At 54.4% G+C, this 18,381-nt stretch overlaps 1 protein-coding gene and 1 long non-coding RNA gene across 2 annotated transcripts; both read left to right on the plus strand.

Annotated features, from left to right (window-relative positions):
• Nucleotides 1–206: 206 nt before the first annotated feature.
• Nucleotides 207–1,262, plus strand: LOC137485127 (uncharacterized). Its single transcript, XR_011005190.1, has 2 exons — nt 207–1,080; nt 1,120–1,262. It is a non-coding gene; the product is annotated as an uncharacterized lncRNA (long non-coding RNA).
• A 3,217-nt stretch (nt 1,263–4,479) lies between these two features.
• Nucleotides 4,480–8,906, plus strand: FOXJ1 (forkhead box J1). Its single transcript, XM_068209427.1, has 2 exons — nt 4,480–5,035; nt 7,753–8,906. Exons 1-2 carry the CDS (start codon nt 4,538–4,540, stop codon nt 8,551–8,553), a joined length of 1,299 nt encoding a protein of 432 aa, XP_068065528.1. The 5' UTR covers nt 4,480–4,537; the 3' UTR covers nt 8,554–8,906.
• The last annotated feature ends 9,475 nt before the right edge of the window (nt 8,907–18,381 follow it).

Genomic DNA, 18,381 nt, shown 5'->3' on the forward strand with positions numbered 1-18,381 from the left:
CTCCTCCAAAGTGTGGAGCAGATGGCACAGGGTCACCTCACCAAGGGGGTGCTGGGATGTGGGTGGGTGGGGACAATGGGAGGATGCAGTTCAGGGGTGTGGGTTGTAGGATGAGTGCTGGGATTGGCATCCTTGGTGCATGAGCTGCTGACTTTCATGGGGGGCTGCCCCCACCCCAAGTTTGCAGGCCCATGCCCCTGCCCCGTGCTGTCCCCGTGCCACGGGATGTCCCCATTAATGCACTGGCAGTAATGGTGCCCCCATAGCTCCCCTCCTTCTGCTCTCCTCCCGAGCAGCACCTGGGCTCCTGGGCCTGGCCCCGAGGTTGCTGTTCCCGAGGGCACGAGCAGGGTGGCAGGGGTGGGCAGGAGGCCTGGTACTGCCCCCAGCCCGGTCACCAGCCCGTGGGGCACTGACAATTTATCCTCTCTGTCTTCCACCCTGCTGTGAGCTCAGGGCTCTGGGCTGTGCCCTCTCTCTGGAACAAGTGCCAAAAGTGTCACCCCCATGCCACCCGTCCTGCCCTCCCCATAACACGTTGTAGCAAGGGGTGGGTGAGGGTGTGGGAGCTGCCCCCATCTCCATCCCCATCCCTCTGGCCAGCACTGGGCTGACAGCATAAGTGGATTTTGCTCCAAGGGCAGACACACAGGAATAGTAAAGCAGGAGGGATAAAGCCACAGACCTTGGGGGCCTGGTGGGGCCACTGGCAGAGCCAGGCTCCGCTCCAGAGAGCATCAGGGACAGTCAGAAATCACTTGGAGCAGCATCAGACCCTGCATCCCAAGCTAGGGGGCTCTGTGGCTGTTTGGGGCAGCCCAGCGTGGGAAGCTGAGCCTCCCTTTTCCCCACCTGGTTTTGTCACATGGCTGTGGCAGCAAAGGCCTCCTCCTCTTTGCAGGATACAGCTGTGTTTCAGAGCCACCTCAGCACAGAGATGTTCATGCACTGAAAGTCATATCCCTGGAGGGGTGGGTGTGGGAAGCAGGTTCCCAGTGCCATCCCCACGGCAGAGCATGGGCTGTGCTGATGATGGCTGTGGCTCCTAAAGAGGGATGAAACCTTTTTGGGGGCTGGGGGGTGTTTTCTCTGCCTGGCTCACAGCTAAGGCATTGGTAGCTGCTTACTCTGTGGCCCCAGTGTGGGTCCTGCCAGAGGTGGGTTTGGAGCCAGCCATCCCACTGCTCTCTCCTCTGGGCTGGCTGTGTCTCCTCTCAACAGCTCAACAGCTCCCAAATTCCTCCCTGAGAACCCAGGGCTGGGTGCTTGATGTGAGGGGGTGACATCTCCAAAACACCGTCCTGTGGCATGCGAGGTGGGAGCTGCAAAGAGCAGGGAGGGCTGAAGTGGTGGGGACAAGCCTTGTGCCCCGTTTGGGGACGTGCTGGGTGTCCCAGCCCTAAGGAGCCACAGCACCACACAGGGAGAGCTTTGGAGGCTCACCGTTGTGCTGAGCTGAGAAAACCACGGCAGCCGTCTCTTCCCTAAGTCATCAGCATGGGCAGGGGAGAGAAAATCGGGCTGATGCTCCAGGGGCATTTCATCTACCAAAGCCCAGCCTTCCTCGTGGTTTCAAAGGGGACAGGGACAGCTGGCCTGGCAGTCTGGCACAGGCTGCGATGTGCTTGTGGCTGCCAGCAGAACAAAGACTTAGGAGCGACCGTGAGGGTTTTCTGGCTCCTCTGACGAGTGAAAAGGCTGAAGGAGCATCCAGACAAACTCACAGGATGGCTGCGGGTGGGGTCTGCCCCTCGCTCAGAGCGACCGCGGCTGCGATGGAGAGGAGCCGGGAGGATGCTGTGGCCGAGCAGTGCTGCTGCCTGGCTGTGAGCAAAGAATCCATCCTCTGGGTGGCACAGGAGAGACGGGATTTGGGCATGAGTGACATCAGTGCCGTCCTCGGCCACCCAGAAGGGATAAGGGGCAGGCAGGAACTGCCAGCGCAGCGTGGGGTGGAAGGTGACAGCCCCGTGTCTCATGGGGCAGCCCCTGGTTCCAGTGACCCACGTGTCAGGGATTTAAGGAAGGAAACCAGATTGCTGCTTATGATTTTGCTTTGAGCATGTTTTGGGTTTTAAGAGTATGTTTAATAAAGGGTATCCTACATCGACAAAGTGTCCGGAGTCATTTCATGGTGGCAGGGTGAGGGCAGTCGGGGTTTGGGGGGCATGGTGTGTAAAAACCCTTTTTGGCTGGGAGCACCCACTCACCTGTCACCCAGGTACCTTCTCCAAAACAGCCCAGCTGATCCAAATGTCCTAAAACACTTCCCAACCTGCATTCCCAACTATCCTAAATCCTGCCAGGATGGAGAAAGGGCAAATGCAAACTAAACCTCTGCAGGAAGAGTCTGGCCTGGGGTAGAGGCATCTTCCTGTTGTGTGGTGTGGGTGGCCCCTGTCACTGCTGGGATGGATGAGGACACCCAGAGAGAACTTTTCCTTGGGGGAGAAGAGGAGCAACAATGAGCTGGGAGCTCATGCAAGAGAAATCCCTCCAGTGGTGGGGAAGAAAATGTGTGCTCAGAGCTGAAGTCTTGAAGGTGAGGAGGGCTGTAAAGGGGGTTATAATTTGGGTTTAGTAGAAGGGGCTGATGATGGTGGGGAAAATCAAATTGCAGCTGAATCAGAGTCAAAATCAGAATCAATCAGATTGGAAAAGGCTTCCAAGATCATGGAGTCCAACCCATGGCTGAACAAGCTGAGGGGGAATGGCTTGCAGATGGTCAGATCCTTCAGAGTGATCCCTCCCTGGCCTCTGTTAAAGCTCTCAGAGCAGCAGTTAGGGGGTAGGGATTTCTTAGAGAAGCCGTGGCTGTATTTTTTTTAATTAAATGAAGGCAGACTCCATCCTTTATTTTCGGAGTCTGCCAGCCCACCTTCAGCTTTGCCCTTATCGCTGTGGGTGCATGAGGAGCAAGAAATAGGATGGGGACACAGGTAGGAGGAAAAGGGCTGGGGTTGCCCCTGGAGGGGCAGGACACAGGCTTTCACAGAATGACAAACGGTTTGGGTTGGAACAGACATCAAAGATCATCCAGTTCCAACCCCCCCACACCACAGGCAAGGACACCTTCCACTATCCCAAGCTGCTCCGAGCCCCATCCAACCTGGCCTTGAACTATTCCATCCACATCTTCCCTGAGCAACCTGTTCCACCACCCTCACAATAATCTCGCCCTACAATCCAATCTAAACCTACTCTCTTTCGGTTTGAAGCCGTGCCCCTTCTTCCTATCCCCGCACGCCCAAAGCCCCTCTCCAGCCCTCTCCCGGCTCCCCTGAGGTGCCGAAAAGCCGCGCTGCGGTCACCCCGGAGCCGCGCATCGCTCCGGGCCGGGCTCGGCCCGGGCCGGGGGCTCCGGCGGCATCGCTGGGTACCGCCCCCGTCCCCATGGCAACGCGCGGGCCAATGGCGTGCCCGGAGGATGTTTACGGGGCGTGGCGTTGCCGTGGCAACGCGCGAAGCCTCCCGGAGCCGCTACTTAACCCCGCGCGGGGCGGCCGCGGCTCACGGCGCTCGGCGGGCACGGCCCGGCCCGGGCACACCGACACCCACGGGACCTCTCTTTCCCCTTTTCTTTTTTTCTTCCCCCCTCCCCTTTTATTTTTTGGGTTTTTTTTCTTTTTTGTGGGTTTTTTTTTTTTTTTTTTTTTTTTGTTTTGTTGTTTTTGGTTTTTTTTTTTTTTATTTCCCCCCTCTCCTCTCCAGTTTTTTCCAGAAGCTTCTTACTGTGTCGTGAACTTTGCCTCTCGGGGGGACGACACCGACACCGGGACGGGGTAAGGGGATGCAGCGCGGCCGGAGGCGCCGTTCGGGGCGGTGGGTCTGCGCGGGGGAGCGGCTCTGCTTGTGCGCCCTCCCGGCGCTCTCGCCCGGCCCAAACGCTCGGGATTTCGGGTTTGCATTCACATCCCCGACACAGGACTCCCCAAAATCTGAAGCTGCCGGCTCGCTCTGACTGCAGGTGTGCTTGGGTGGGAGCCTGCCAGTTCCCCCAACCCACCCCTGAGTTGTTTCTGGGTACCACAGGAAGTAAAAGTAGAAATAGCATCAAATCGAGAGAAGTTGGCTGCGAGGGGGGGAATTTTAAAGTATTTTGTCCTGGTGTGGAATGCTGAGAGTCTTGTGAGAGCCAGGTATCCAGAGATGTGTGTTCCCAAGAAACAACCTGACTTTGTGGAATGGCAGGGCTGGATTTTGGTAGTTTGAGGTGTTTTCTGTTGTTTTTTTTTTAATTCCTTGTTCAGCCAAGAGCTTGCTGGGCAGCAGGTCGGTGGGTGCCACTGAGGTGCAGGAGTTTGAGGGAATTTCCCCGAGGGTGCTAAAGTCGCTTGGGGCGGGCATTGCAGGTCCCTTGCACAGCACACCAGGGATGGGTCGCACCCAGCAGCTCCAGGAGCACCCAGGGCTGGCCCTGCCTGGCTGTCAGAGACTGCACCTTGGGGAACCTCACCCCTGTCCCTGTTTTTATTGCAGGATCTGCCCCATCCCTTCCCTCCCGTTCACGTGCAGCCCGGGAAGCACTGAGGGAGGCATGGCGTGGCCGAGCCGAGCGCTGAAGGCCAAGGGCAAATTGAAGTGCGTGGAGGAAGACCTGGATGACAGCCTGCCAGACCTCATGTGGCTGAGGGACTTCACAGTGGCCCAGACTGGCCTGCCTCAGTTATACTCTGGCTCAGACCCCCAGGACTGTTACACCATGAGTGAGAGTCTGTTCAGCCTGGTCGATTTTGAGTCCCCGTGCTCGCCCCTGGCTGCTGACCCGGCCTGCAAGGGCACACGCCACACCCCCTGCACGCCCGTCTCCTCCTCCACCTCCTCCACCACGCACCACGACGTGGCTGTGCCCCCTCATCTGGCAGGGGACATCGACTACAAGACCAACCCTCATGTCAAGCCACCCTACTCCTACGCCACCCTCATCTGCATGGCCATGGAAGCCAGCAATAAACCCAAAATCACCCTCTCTGCCATCTACAAGTGGATTACTGACAACTTCTGCTACTTCCGACACGCTGATCCCACCTGGCAGGTAGGAGATGTGGAGCCGTGGCCACTCTCCCTGCAGGGCTGAGCAGGGCTTTCCACAACCTCCACCCTGCAAGACAAGATCCTGCAGGGCTGCTGGATCCCACTGGGAAAAGAGTGACACCAGCCACCAGTGGGGAAGGGCTGGAATGGGAAAGAACTTGGCTGGGCACAAATGCCACGGCCACAGGGGTGGTAAGAGGGAAGGAGCCATTTGTGGGGAGAGCCCAGGTCCATTTTGGGAGCAGGGAGGCACTTGTTGGGCTCCTGGCACCTGAGACTCCTCTTGGCTTCAGGGCAAAGGCCTCTTGGTCCCTGCGTTCCTGGAGTTCTCATGGAGCCCCTCAGGGTTGAGCACACATGCAGAAGGTGCCAGGTCGAGTGTCCCTGGGTGCTGAAAACCAGGCATGGGAGAGGGATGGGGATGCCCCTTGTTGGCCAAGTCTCTCACTGGGGAGGTTCTGAGCAGAAATGCTGCTGCTTTCTAAGCAGGGCAGAGCACTGGGCTCCTGGCCCCAGGGACAGGCCAAGGAGGCTCCATCACTGGGATGAGCTGGTAGGACCTGCAGAGGGAAGCCCAAGAGTGGTTAACTTGGGCTGCTGTCCTCAGCTAGCACGAGCATGTCCCCATTGGGGAGGGGACAGCCCCCAGGCTCACAAGCTTTGGGGACAGCCTGAAGCCCAGGGGCTTTTCCCAGCCACCTTGGCTCACTGCCCTCCTCTGTCACACGAGGAGACCTCTGGCACGTGAGGTTTTCTAGGATATGGCAGGGCTGGGGGGCCCTGGGGGGCTCATCCCTCCACTGGGGTTATTGCCATCCCAAATCCGCAGTGTGTCGCTAATCCTGATGGCAGTGCCCGTCCAGGCAGAGCTGGAGAACCCCACTGCAAAGCCCAGGCATTGCCCACCTTCTCTTCAGGCAGGTGGGTCTCCAGTGGCTCTTGAAGCCCATCATGGGGAAGGAACCCTTTCCTTGTCTCCCTCCAGGACCATCTTGGTCCCCCTCTTACACTCCTATGAAAGTGATTTGGAAACAGGAGCTGGGTGCCAACAGGTTGACTTTCTCCTGCACACTTCATGGCTGGGAATTCACAACGTTTTTAATTAAATGTGTTAATTAAAAAAAGAAAGAAGGTTTTCAATCCCTCTCTGCAGAGATGCAGGGGGTATCCTGGACCGTTGCAGGCAGGAATGATAAATATGTTGACTGGCTGAGTAATAATTCAGCCTGGGCTGAGCGAATTTGGGATGGTGAGGAGAGATGGGCAGCAGAGAATTCAGCTTTCAAGCCTCTGATCCTTGTAAAATTTCATTACACAGTAAAATTGGAGTAACCACAGCCTGGATTGTGTGGGGGAATATCTGTGTTCCTGCTTCTTCTTTCTTCTCTTTTTTTTTCCTTCCTTTTTTTTTTTTTTTTAATCTTTTGTTTCTTTTCACTTTTTTCCCCCTTCCTTTTTTTTTTTTTTTTTCCCTTTTCTTTCTTGTCGAGGCTGTGTTCTCATCCCCTATCCCGATTCCCGTACGTGAAGACAGCCTGGAAAGGTCATGCCACCCATAGTCTGGGGGGGAGATGGATATATTCCTGTGGGAGCTGAGTGCTTTGGAGAGGAGCCAACAAACCCAAGGAGCTTCAGCCCAGAGGAGGGTTTTGTTATGTGTGTGTGTGTGTGTGTGTGTGCATGTTTTTCAACAGCTCTAAGCAATTGAGCCTTGTTTTTCCTATTCGGCACTACGGATTATGGATGAATAAGCATAAAGATATCCAGGCAACATTAAAAAAAAAAAAACACCTCTACCATATCCAATCTCTTAGTACAGTCCTGGCTTTGTGGAGTCCAATGCTGGGTTATTTGCCCAATAACTGAATTTCCTTTCTGATTATTCACATCACTCCAGGCACATTCAGCGTTTCAGAGCAGCTCGACGGGAGCAGAAACTCCTCCTTTTCTTCTTTCCCCGTCCCCACCTTTTTTTTTTTTTCCCTCAGCTTATTTGAGCAGTGGCTGATGAAGATGCAGTGATTTCACACCAAGCTTCCCTGGGCCAGGAGGCACCTCTGGGGACATGCAGGGTGGAACAGCCCACGTGTCTCTCCGTGTTCTCCCATCTGATTTGTGCCAGCCTGGCTGGGGGAAGGCATGGTGCCTGTTTGTTGTCCAAATATTTTTCCTCTCAACACTAACAATAGACACAGTTGAACTGGGGGATGCCAGCAGGGCCCTGATTGCCATCCCCACACAGTGCTGCCATGTGTTGCCCCTTGTAAAGGGGCCATGGCCACATGGGTGTTGAGACCCACCTCTTCCTCCCTGGCACAAAGGAGGATCCAACCTCCTCCAGCTTAGCTCCATGCCTAGAGCAATTCAAACCAGTTTCTCCCAATGCTCTGCATGATCCAAGGCCCCATGGCCCCAATTTCCAGCCAAGGAGAGCTGCCCAAATGCTTCCCATTGGGTGGCAAGTCCTAGCTTGAACCCCTTGGCTCCTGCCAAGGAGAGATGAGATGGGAGGCAGGAAAACTGCTGGAGACTCAGGGGGGTAAAGTCAGGGGTTTGAGGGACTTTCTGCTGAGTATGTAGCCTTGGATGTCTAGGTGTTGCCAGTTCTGCTTTGTTTTCCCAAAGGTCCTTGCTGAAAACCTCCACCAGCCTCCCCACACAGGTAGATCCCACAGCAGACAAGCATTCAGCCTTGGTTTCTTTCTCTTTTGACTCCAGAACTCCATCCGGCACAACCTCTCCTTGAACAAGTCCTTCATCAAGGTGCCTCGAGAGAAAGACGAGCCAGGGAAAGGTGGATTTTGGAAGCTGGACCCCTACTATGCCAATCGGCTCAAGTACGGGACTTACAAAAAGCGGAGGATGTCCCCGGTGCAGATCCACCCGGCCTTCTCCGGGAGAGTCCAGAAAGAAGCACGGCACGTTGGCAGCCCGGCCTCTTCTTCCTGCAGCTCCAACAACCTCCTCGAGGCCAGCGTAGCGTCGCAGCAGCTGCTCAAAGAGTTTGAGGAAACCACCAGCAGCCAGAGCTGGAACCCCGTGGGTACCAAAGCGGGGCAGAAGCGCCAGCAGCCCTCGCCCCTGCCCACGGCCAAGGCGTCCCGGCTTCCCAGCTCGGCCCTGATGACCCAGGAGGAGCAGACTGAGCTGGGGTCGCTGAAAGGGGTCTTTGACTGGGAAACTGTCTTTAACACCAACCTCAACGGAGACTTCTCCACTCTGGTGGATATGGAGCTCCCACCTTCCGTCAACCCTGTCACGTGCGACCTGGAGTGGACAGGACAAGGGCAGCACATGGAGTGTCCCCAGGGGCAGGAACAAGTCGTCGCTGAATCCAACCAGTACAGCCTGGACTTTAATGAAACCCTCATGGCCACGACTTTCTTGGAGCATCCCTGGGATGAAGGGACAAGCGATTACCTCTCCAACTGTGTCAACATTGACCAGGTGTTTGAAGACATCGATGCATCTTTGCTGGCAGATGTCATCAACCTGAGCAGTCTGGCACGCCTCTTGTAAGACTTTGTAGGATGCTTTTTCCAAGCTGGGACTTACAAGGGACAAGATTTTCTAGAGATGCCCATGGTGACTTTTACCAGCTTCATTGTAAGGTTATTCCCAGAAACACCAGGGAAAGAACCTACCACCCCAGGAACTGCCTGCAGTGTCTCCAAAGGACACCTCAGAAGTCTCTAGTTTTCTCAAGAGAAGAAAGTCAACACTACTTATTTTTTTACATGTTACTTTAAAAAAAGAAATGTGAATTATGATGGGTTCTTTTCCATCAGGGCTAAAATTACCTGCGAAATCCCATCTAAGACATGAGATTCCTGGTGGCTTAGGATTTGATAGACTAAAGTGCAATTTCCACACCTCTTTGTTTCTCTCTGTCTTTCCTTTTTCTGTCTCAGTGCAGTTGGTAGGTACAGTGTGATAATTAGCTGGTAAGAAAATACAGGTCCCTTCTGGATTCTCCAAGTTCAACATCTCAGCTGATTTGTGCCTAGGGAAGAAGAAAAGGTTTATCAACTCAGCAAGTGTGCCTCTTTAGATGTTTTTATATAATCTATTATATATTATATATTCAAAGAAATCTATATTTTTTAGCACTAGAATTTCTTAAGGGGGGAGGGGAAGACTGGAGATGCAGTTTGAGAGTTGTTTTATATTTTCACTGTTTAAAGGTTTTGTGTTCACTGTTCTGTAAAACAAGACCACACAAGGGAGGATTCCTCCACCACAAGTTTTGTGAAGAATCCAGGAACTGGCCCTGGCAGGAGAGGAGCAGCAGGGACCGGGATGCTCCCAAAACCAGCTTTTGTATTTTTTGTACCTAAAACCCTTGCTGCAGTTGCCAAAGGGTCTGGAGCACCATGAACCCCCTCTTTCACCCACTGACATAGCCCCTCTCTGCTTTTTTGGTCCGAGACTGTTGCTCTTCACTTCTCCAGCTCTTCCATGAGGCTCCGAGTGCAAGGAAAGCCCCATGGCTGGTCCTCAGCTGGTGGTGATGGAGCCACTCCACACTGAACGCTCCCAGGTGGGACTGAGGAGGAGAGAAATCCACATTCAGGCTCCATCCAGGAGCTCAGGCCAAAGACTGTGCACGCAACAGGCTCTGGGGACAGCAGTGGAAATGAAGTCCCATCCAGCCAGGAGAGACCTTGGGATCCACAGGAAGAGAAGCTCTGGCCCTTTGGCTCGGTGTGCAGCGAGAGCGTGGCGGGGTCGGTGCAAAGTAACTTGGAAATATTTTGGGAGCAGAGCCAAACTCTGCTGAAACTTGACTTGAAGCTCTCAAGAACCAGATTATTTGCCTCTGCTTTGCTGTAGGCTGTGAGAGGTAGAGCAGCCATTAGGTAGGAGCAAGTAGAAGCTGGAATTTTAGTGGTGTGTCTTAGACTTGGCAAGAGAAATTTAAGATTGTATTTAGATTCTGGTGTGGTTACAAAAGCACTTAGGAGGGGCTTTGGGGTCTGTGTAGTTGTTTGTATTGACAATGTTTCTTTTTACTTGCTGTTTTTCTTCTGTTTTCCTGCTTTGGGGATTATGTTGGAGAACTACAGAATTACTTGTGCAATTTAACGTTTTTTCATGCAAAGTTATTTACAAATTTTAAAAAATAATAATAAAGAAAGAAATGGAGAAGAAAAAAACCCTTTTGCCTCCTTGTTTCCTTTCCCCAGCTCAGCCCTGTTTGTAAACCCAGTCCCAGGACACAGGAGCTCTCACCCACTTGCACAACTGTGCAAATTCCCTGTGGGGAAACTGAGGCACGAACCAACCTTAGTGAGACAATGGTTACACACCACCTGTGTGACACAAGGTTGGCTGTGCCTGGTGTCCTGAGCCCTGGGAGCTGCTCCAACCCTGGGAATAACCTTCCCTGGCCCTGCAGGGAGCTCCTGGGGCTGACAAGTCCCTCTGCTTGTGCTGCGTCTCCACCTGGCCCTGTAGATGCTCCAAGATGCCCAAGTGGCTTCAGAGCCCTTTTGGGTACAGGGTGGGGAGAGGAGCTGCACAGAGATCCCCCCCCAGACCCTGCCTGGGGCTGCTCCAGTTTGGTGCTTTGGGTGCACCCACTCCTGCATGTCCCAACCCTCTTGCCCTGAGGACACAGCCCCCTTCTCCCCGGAGCACATGAGGAGCACCCTGTCAGCTCCCCCGTGATCTCCGGGGTCCCCTCAGCACCAGGACCTCCAGCAGCCAGTCCCAGAGCTGCTACAGCTGCTCCCAATCCAGCCAATCTCAACCCAAAATAAGGCCTGGGCTCAGGACACGCACTTGCCTTGGTGTGTGTGTTTTGTGCTGGGAAGGCAGGATGCTGACTTTGGGAAAAGATGGGGTTATCCCTGGGGGAACAGCTTTGATGTATCTCAGGGGGGGAATTTAGAGGCAGATCTGGGCTTTCCTTTCAGCTTTGGGATGTTTGGGGCCATAAATACCAGAAGGCATTAAGGAATTCCTTGTCCTGGCTTCTCCTCTCAGCTCCTTGTTGGAAGCACTGGAAGAGCTGCTCCCCTCTTCCCCCTCACCCAGTACTAGTGGGCACTTCAGGGCTGCAGAAAGCTGGCACTCCCCTGCCCCTCAGACCACTTCTTTAATTTGTTTTGCCAGGCACAAACACGTAGTACTGTTTTCAAACCCCCTGGAAAAGAGAAGCCTCCAGTATCCCCACCCTGCCAGGGGACTTAAAAAAACAACCTTGCCAGGAAAAAATATTCCAGCCTGCTGGAGCCAACCGAGGGGTTTAAAGTGACAAAGGGTGAATATAAAGGAGGCACCAGGCGAGGCCTGAAACAACCCCGTTTTGTTCAGCAGCTGAAAGCAACCAAACCGACTTGGACGTGAATTTTCCTTTCTTTCCGTGAGATGGCTTGGAGGGGGTGGTGTTTTTTCAAGCGGCAGCCAGGAGGTGCAGGAGCTGGGGGTGCTCTGGGTGGTGGCATCGCTTCCCAGGGGCGCGGGGGCGGGCGGGACGCGGGGCACAAAGCGCGGCTGTGCTCGGTGCCAGGAGGGAGCCGAAGCTCGGTGCCAGCACGGAGGTCAGGACCCGGCAGCCGCGGACCTGCCCGGGCTTGCCGGTGGCAGCGGGGCTGCAGCCGGGGCTGGGGCTGGTCCAGCCCCGCGGGCTCGCCCGGCACTGGGGCGGTGACGGGCTGGGGACCCGGCGCTGGGAGTGTCCCCCCTGCTACAAGCAATGAACCCAGAGCGCTCCAGGGCTGGCTGCGTTTTGGGGCATCCACCAGCACCCGCCAAAGAGGGTCTGGGAAGAGCCCAGCTCCAAAAACTCTCTGCAAGCTCAGCTCGCTGTCCTAGTGAGGTCCTTCCCCAGCTGGTTATTAAGCACATGGCAGTGATTCCTTTATTATTTATTTCTGCTATTTCACCAGCCATCCCCTCATCCATCATCCCTCCCCGATGGGCAAACATTGACACCTCAAACCAATCTCCCGTTCACAGAGGGAGAAAAAATATACACATAAGCCCTTCTTTTCTCTCCCTTTCTTGCCGTGTCTTTCTTTTCCCTCCATTGAGTGTGGGGCTGGCATAGAGCCATTCTGGCAACAGCCGGCTTTCACTTGCTAATCATCCTAAATATTGAAAATCAACCCTAGAATAAACAGCTCAAAGATTGGGGCCATCTCTGCTCTGTTTGGAAATGCTAATCTCGCTGCCTTTTGTTTTCCTTGTGTGGATTTGGTGCCTTGAATTTGGAGGAGGTCACAGCTCATGGGTTCTCTCTTCATCCTCAGATTTCTAAAATTTTTTTCCCCTCTCATCATAAAAAATTCAGCCCATTTTAACATCCTAGGCTGGGATGGTTGGAGTGGTGAGGGGGGAGAAGGGGGAAACAGGATGGAGGAGGGTAGGGAATGGACTCGCCTTGCATAGCAATGAATGAACCTCCAAAGTTTGGGAAAAACCAGGTTCCCAAACATGCATCCAGGAGTTCACATGGATGTGAAATCCCTTGGGAACCACACTTGGACAGGGAGATCTACTTGGGACAGCAGGTCCCTGGTGGGGATGGGGCAGCCTGGCACTCACACACGGCAGGGCTTGGGGACAGCTCAGGGACTCCCTGCCCTGTGATGCTGATTTTTTTTTGTGTGTTTTATACCCGATGGGCTGGAGGCGCCACAGCAAACTCCTGACAGGCTGTGCTGAGCCCCACGGCTGGACTCGGATGGGCTTTGGATGCAAACACCTCTGTGCAGGGCTGCAGGGCGCTGGGCGAGCTGGCTTTGAGAACAGAGAGGTGGCAAAGCCCCTGCCCTGCTTTTCCAGCAGTGACCTTGCACTGCCAGCAGAGCCCCGCGGGAGCTGCGGCACTCACACAGCCCGGATCGCTCTCAGCACCCTGATGGGGAAACTGAGGCAGGGCTGATGTGGGTCAGAACCTGATTCTCTCGGCACGTGTGCACCTATTTCAGTCCTGCTCTTGTGCGGCGTGTGGGGGTGCTGCACCCTCTGGCATGGGGGAGCACATCCAGCAAAAGTCCCCTCGGGTGCCCACGTCCCTCTGCGCCCCAGGGAGCCCCGGGACGGGTCAGTGGCCGTTGCCAGTGGCTGTTCCCGGCTGGCACAATGTCCCGGCAGGCCGGGGCTTGCCCTGCGGCGGGGAGGAGGGGGAGTGCCGGCGGCCACAATGCAACAGCCCCTGCGTAAGAGCCGTCCCATGGACACGCTCGGCTGCCCCTTCCTCCTCCTCATCCTCAGCCCCACCGCCCCCTCCATGCATGCCCGGGTAGGGGGCTGCAGCCCCACAGGGCTCCTGCTCCTCCAGCCCGGCTCATGCCGTGGAAAGGGGTCCCTGTGGGCATGGGGGGACACATCCAACCCCCCAGTGGAGGGGCTGAGCTGCCGGAGCCGTGCCAGCATTGCCTCCTTCTTTGGGAAACCACGTCATGCCAAAGTCGAAGCTTGGCCGGTTTGCAAACAAGCGCCAGGGCCACGGGGATTTCTTGACAAAGGCTGTTTTTCCAGGTGATTTATTTCCAGGTTTGGAGTATTAGGACCATCCCATGTCTTGAGATTGTGGGGTTTTTTCCACTGCCATCATGACAGTGAGAAAATGGCTTTAGAAATCCGAAGCAAACACACTCCTTTGGTGTCTGACTTCTCGGGATGGGTCTTACACCCCGCAAAAAAGGTGGAAACAGGGGCAGGCTGCAGGCTGTGCGCTGCCTGGACACAGCTCTCCTATGGGTGCTGCTGTGGGCAGAGCCAAGCATTTGGGGAATGGCTCAATTTGGAGCAATGAGGGACAAATATTTGGGGGTTACAGATGGGGCCAGCCAGCATGAGCAGCAGCAGGAGTGGATCCTTTGCGATGCTCCTGTCCTGTGCACAGCGACCACTGGGCTGGAGGCTGGCACAGGCAGCAGGAGGGCTCAGGGCATTACGAGAGGCGGGTGTTGACCTAGAAATGGCAAAGAATTTGGCCTGGCACCGTGCTGGTGGGCAACGTGCCAGCCTGGCAGCCAAGGGAAGCGCGGCTCTGCTCCAAAATGGTTGCTCCTTTTCCCCATGCCTGGCTGGTAGAGGTGACTGCTGCCTGCCCCAGGAGCTCTGGGAGCATTTGGGGCTTGCTGGTGTCTTCACTCCTACCAGAGGCATCAGGTTTTGCTCCTTTGGGGAGCCCGGTATGGGGTCAGTGCCAATTCTCAGCTGGGGAATAGGAGGGATCAGCCTGGCAAGTGCTGGGGGGAGTAATGCTCCATCCTGGCAGCTTTTGGTTACGAGACACATTAACAGGCAGGAATGTGCAAACATCCAAAGGTCGGAGCTGTGCGAGGCGGCTGTGGTGGCTCCAGTCCCTGGGAGTGCAGCAGATGGAGGCAGGACCCCCTTGTCCTGCTTCAGGCAGACAGGGATGGCCGAGGAGAGTCCCCTCTGCACGGGGCTCATTGGACCTGCACCCCTCAGCAGACCCCACGGCTTCACTGGCAGCTCTTTGCCATCCCTGAGTGAATTCCTGCCGAGGGGATGAGGCCAGCTGCAGCCCTGCATGGCCTCCCCGTTCCTGTCACGTGGGGGATGTGTGCCCAGCACCAACCCGCATGGCAAACACCCCCCTTCCTTCCCCAGCAACGTGGCATAGGAAGAAAATGAGCATCATCCCCCAGGCCGGCCCCCAGCTCACAAAACACGGTGCCCTGGAGCTGCCCCGTCCCCTGGACCAAGGCTCCTGCTATGGGCACAGACATCCCACCCTTCCCAAACCCATCTGGGAGCCTCCTGCTCCAGGGAGGCTCTGCCATGTGCTGGGTGGGACCTTGCTAGTCCCCAGTGTGTGCCAGCTCCTTGGTGGCCCTAGGAGCTTGCCCAGAGCAGGGGGTGTCTATCCTGCTCCCCTCACTCTGGCAGAGCACTAAGTAAACAGTGACGAGGGGAACCTCGTTAATCCTGGGCTTTCATTTACAAAAAGCCATTTAGAGCTGGCTCTGCAGGCAGTTATCAGAGCACAGGGGAGGTTTTCCCAGCAGGACCTTAATTCCCTTTGCAAATAAAGCCAGAGGGAAGGAGAGCACAGCTTGGGTCTGTGGTAGTTGAAAGCTTGGAGGGACTTCTGGGGCCAGCCTTGGAGGGGCTGATTGCCTTGAGCTCCTTCCTGCAAGGAGCAGGGAGGGCGTTTGAGGGATTTCCCTGCTAGGCTCCGTTTCAGGGCAATTCCAGCCGTGCCACATCTATCCCTGGAGCAGCACTGGCCCTGCTCAGGGCCACACAGAAACGGCTGGGAAGCTGCTGAAGCCCAAGTGCCAGCCCTTGTCCTGCATGGAGCTGGTTTTCCAGGAGCAGTGCACATCCCTGTGGCACATCGCAGTGCTCTGGAGCCAGGTCAGGATCAAAGCGAAGTCAGAAGGGCTCGGGCATTACCAGGGAGGCAAAGTCCTGTGGTGGATTTGGTTCCTGTCTCATCCCTTCAAGTTCATGGGCACATAACAGCCAAGGGAACGTGCCTGGGTGCATCCCACACCCTGCCTGTGCACACTCACTCCCTCTCTCAGGGGCTCCCTGCTTATAACCCCTCCTGGAAGGGAAGAATGGGGGCTTGTCAGGCAGCTCAGAGCTATTGGTTTTATGTCTGAAGATTAATTTGGCTGAAGATTGGTCAACAGACCTGAGGGGAGACAGAACAGGCTGTGTCTGGGGAGAAGGGAGCACCAGTGACTGTGTACCCAAAGTGTTCCTGCAGCCTGGGGCACTGGTGGGTCCCACCATGGGGGAACACAGTGCAGGACAGCCCGGCAGCTCAGAATGGAAGGTTTGTAAATTTATGTTAATCCTGACTCCTCCGTACTCTGATCTCTCTCCTCTCCCACATCAAATGCAAAGCCCTCTCTGAGGTTCCTGGCTGCATTAATCTTGTTTTGCCCTCACTGCGTCCTCAGGCAGCTCCTGTGGATCGGGAATGCTGCTGCCCTGCTGCATCCCCAGCATCTCCTCCTCACCGTCCTCTCCTGCAGAAGCAGGATTAACCCTGCCAGTGGGAAGCAAGAGCAGGCATAATTCATTTTTTGCAATAAAATGGTTTATTATTTAGAAAATGGAACTATATTTTAATGCAGGAACTGTTCCTGGGATGAGCAGCACCGAGGCACAATGCAGGGGGCAGAAAGTCTCCTTTATCCCCTACTATTAATTGAATTTCTCCAAATCTTGTCAACATCACACTTTTGTGCAATGACCTTTGCCACCATAAAGGCAATCAGTAGAAATAGGAATCTGGGGGATATCTGGGTCTATCCAGCAATTCGCTGCCAAGCCCTGAGCAGGCAAAGCAAAACCCCTCTCTGCCTCAGTTTCCCCCCCTGCTAATCAGGCTCCGTTTTCTTTCCTGTGGCATTTTGGGCGGCCAACGCCCTGAACACCTTGTCCTCGGAGAGAAGTGACTGTCACGTCCCCGCCAGCAGGTGCCACTTCCTCATGCCTGTGGTGGTGCAAACTCCCGTTGCTGAACAACAGAGCGGTGCCGTTGCTCGAACCCCGCAGCCTCCACACCCCGGAGGCGCCGGGCTCCAATCCGAGCCGGAGTCTTGGAATTCGGAGCATTGGAACCAGTTTTGTTTAGCAAATGCACTAAAAGGGACTCATTAACTCTCTTATTACCAACCCCCAAGCGAGCACTGCACTGAGGATGCGATCCTTGGTTAGACACTGTAGTGGTTTTGGTTTGCTAATTTGAGATTTTATTAATTTCGAGATTTTTTTTTTTTTGGCTAATGTAGTATTGAGTGTGATGGGTTTAGTGCTGGTTAATCACTGATGTACTCATTTTCTGTTGTGAGGTGGGATTAGAAGAAAAGTAAAGTAGGTTTAAAATTTTAAAAGGGTATAAAGAAAAATTTATTAATAGTAGCTAAAAGAAAGCATAATAATAATTAGAACAAAACCTCTAGAGTATTTCTCTTCTCTCTACAACGTTTTATTTTACTGATAATGTAAAGGAATAAAATTTAAAATTTTAGTCAGTTTATCACTTCTAGTTCACTCAGGGAGAGAAGTCTTTCTTGTTAATGTTATAGAGACTTCTTTAAAATTAAAAAAAAATAGTTTTTCTCAATTCCTTGATGAACAGTAATTCTTTGGGGAAACTGTAATTGTGAAGTCTTTCTTGTTTCCTACAAGCTTTTCTCACAGCTGGCTGAACTTCCCACCTTGTGTGCCCGTGCTGGCAGTGAAAATCCCTTCTCCGGCGGGGGGAAGAGGAGGCTTTGCGGGGGAAGCAGCAGGTGAGGCCGCATTCCCGCACGGCCGCGGCTGCGTCCCGCGGCGGGCAGGGCGGAGAGCGCGCCCGGCCCGCGGGAGCCGCGGCCGGCGGCGGGAGCGGCGGCGGGAACGGAGCGGGATTGTCCCGGAGCCGCCGCTCCGCCGGCTGCACCCCTGCTGGGGAACAGCCAGCCGTGAGCTGCGGGGATTGGCGGCACGGAGAGCCGCCTGTGCTCTGCCTTGTTGCAGCGCACGCTCCGATGCCTTGTGAAGAGCAGAGAGTAGACGGAGCTAAAGAATAAATAGGGATTTGTTAAGAGGCCTCAATGGATCCACCTTGGGCAGCACATCCCAAAATGGTCCCAAAATGCACGACCGCTCACGGGGTCTCTCACTTTTAAAAGTTCTGCCCCGTTTGTATATTGGAGTTAATTATCCAATTCCAGCTTCAGTCCACGCAGTCCTGTCCTTCTTGTTTTTCTCTCTCCAGCCCACGTTGTTTGTGCTCTTGGGCCTGAGATTTGGATCATTTGTCCTTGGTGCCCAGCTGGAGAAGGAATTGTTTTGTCTCCCTGCTCTGTGCAGAGAGCTCACCATCCCCTCATATGAAGCCCAGCCCCACACACTAAAGCAGCACAGAATCTGAAAAATAGAAAAACTAAAACCTGAGGCATCAGCTCAAACTGCAGCTTTGTACCCTTTCTTTTTCCTTTTACCCAAAATAACCCCTTGGACTCCTTCTGTTTGACCAGCATTATTTTTTTTTCCTGCTGCTTCCTCTTTGATGTGATGCTGCACTTCACGTTTGCACAGAGTCCGGCAGTTTTTACACAATGCTGTGCATTTATTTCTGTACATTTATTCACTCCTTATCACCCCACACAGCTGGCACGTGGGGTGGGTGTATCTCTCCCACTTTGCTCTAAGGGACTGTTGCCCCAGGGGATGAGGGAGCCTTTTTGGTGGGTTTTCAGGAAATAAACAGCATTATTGGGCAAAACACACACAACCGCTCCCCAAAGGAGGTTCCTTCTGGCTCTGGCTGCCCTTTGAATGAAGGGGTGAGTGCTGGCAGAAAGAGCATGGAATGCTGTAAAGAAAGAGATGGATCTGCTGTTCTGGGAGAAAGAT

This window comes from Anomalospiza imberbis, chromosome 19 (genome assembly GCF_031753505.1).
Source record: "Anomalospiza imberbis isolate Cuckoo-Finch-1a 21T00152 chromosome 19, ASM3175350v1, whole genome shotgun sequence".
NCBI classification, from domain to species: Eukaryota; Metazoa; Chordata; class Aves; order Passeriformes; family Viduidae; genus Anomalospiza; species Anomalospiza imberbis.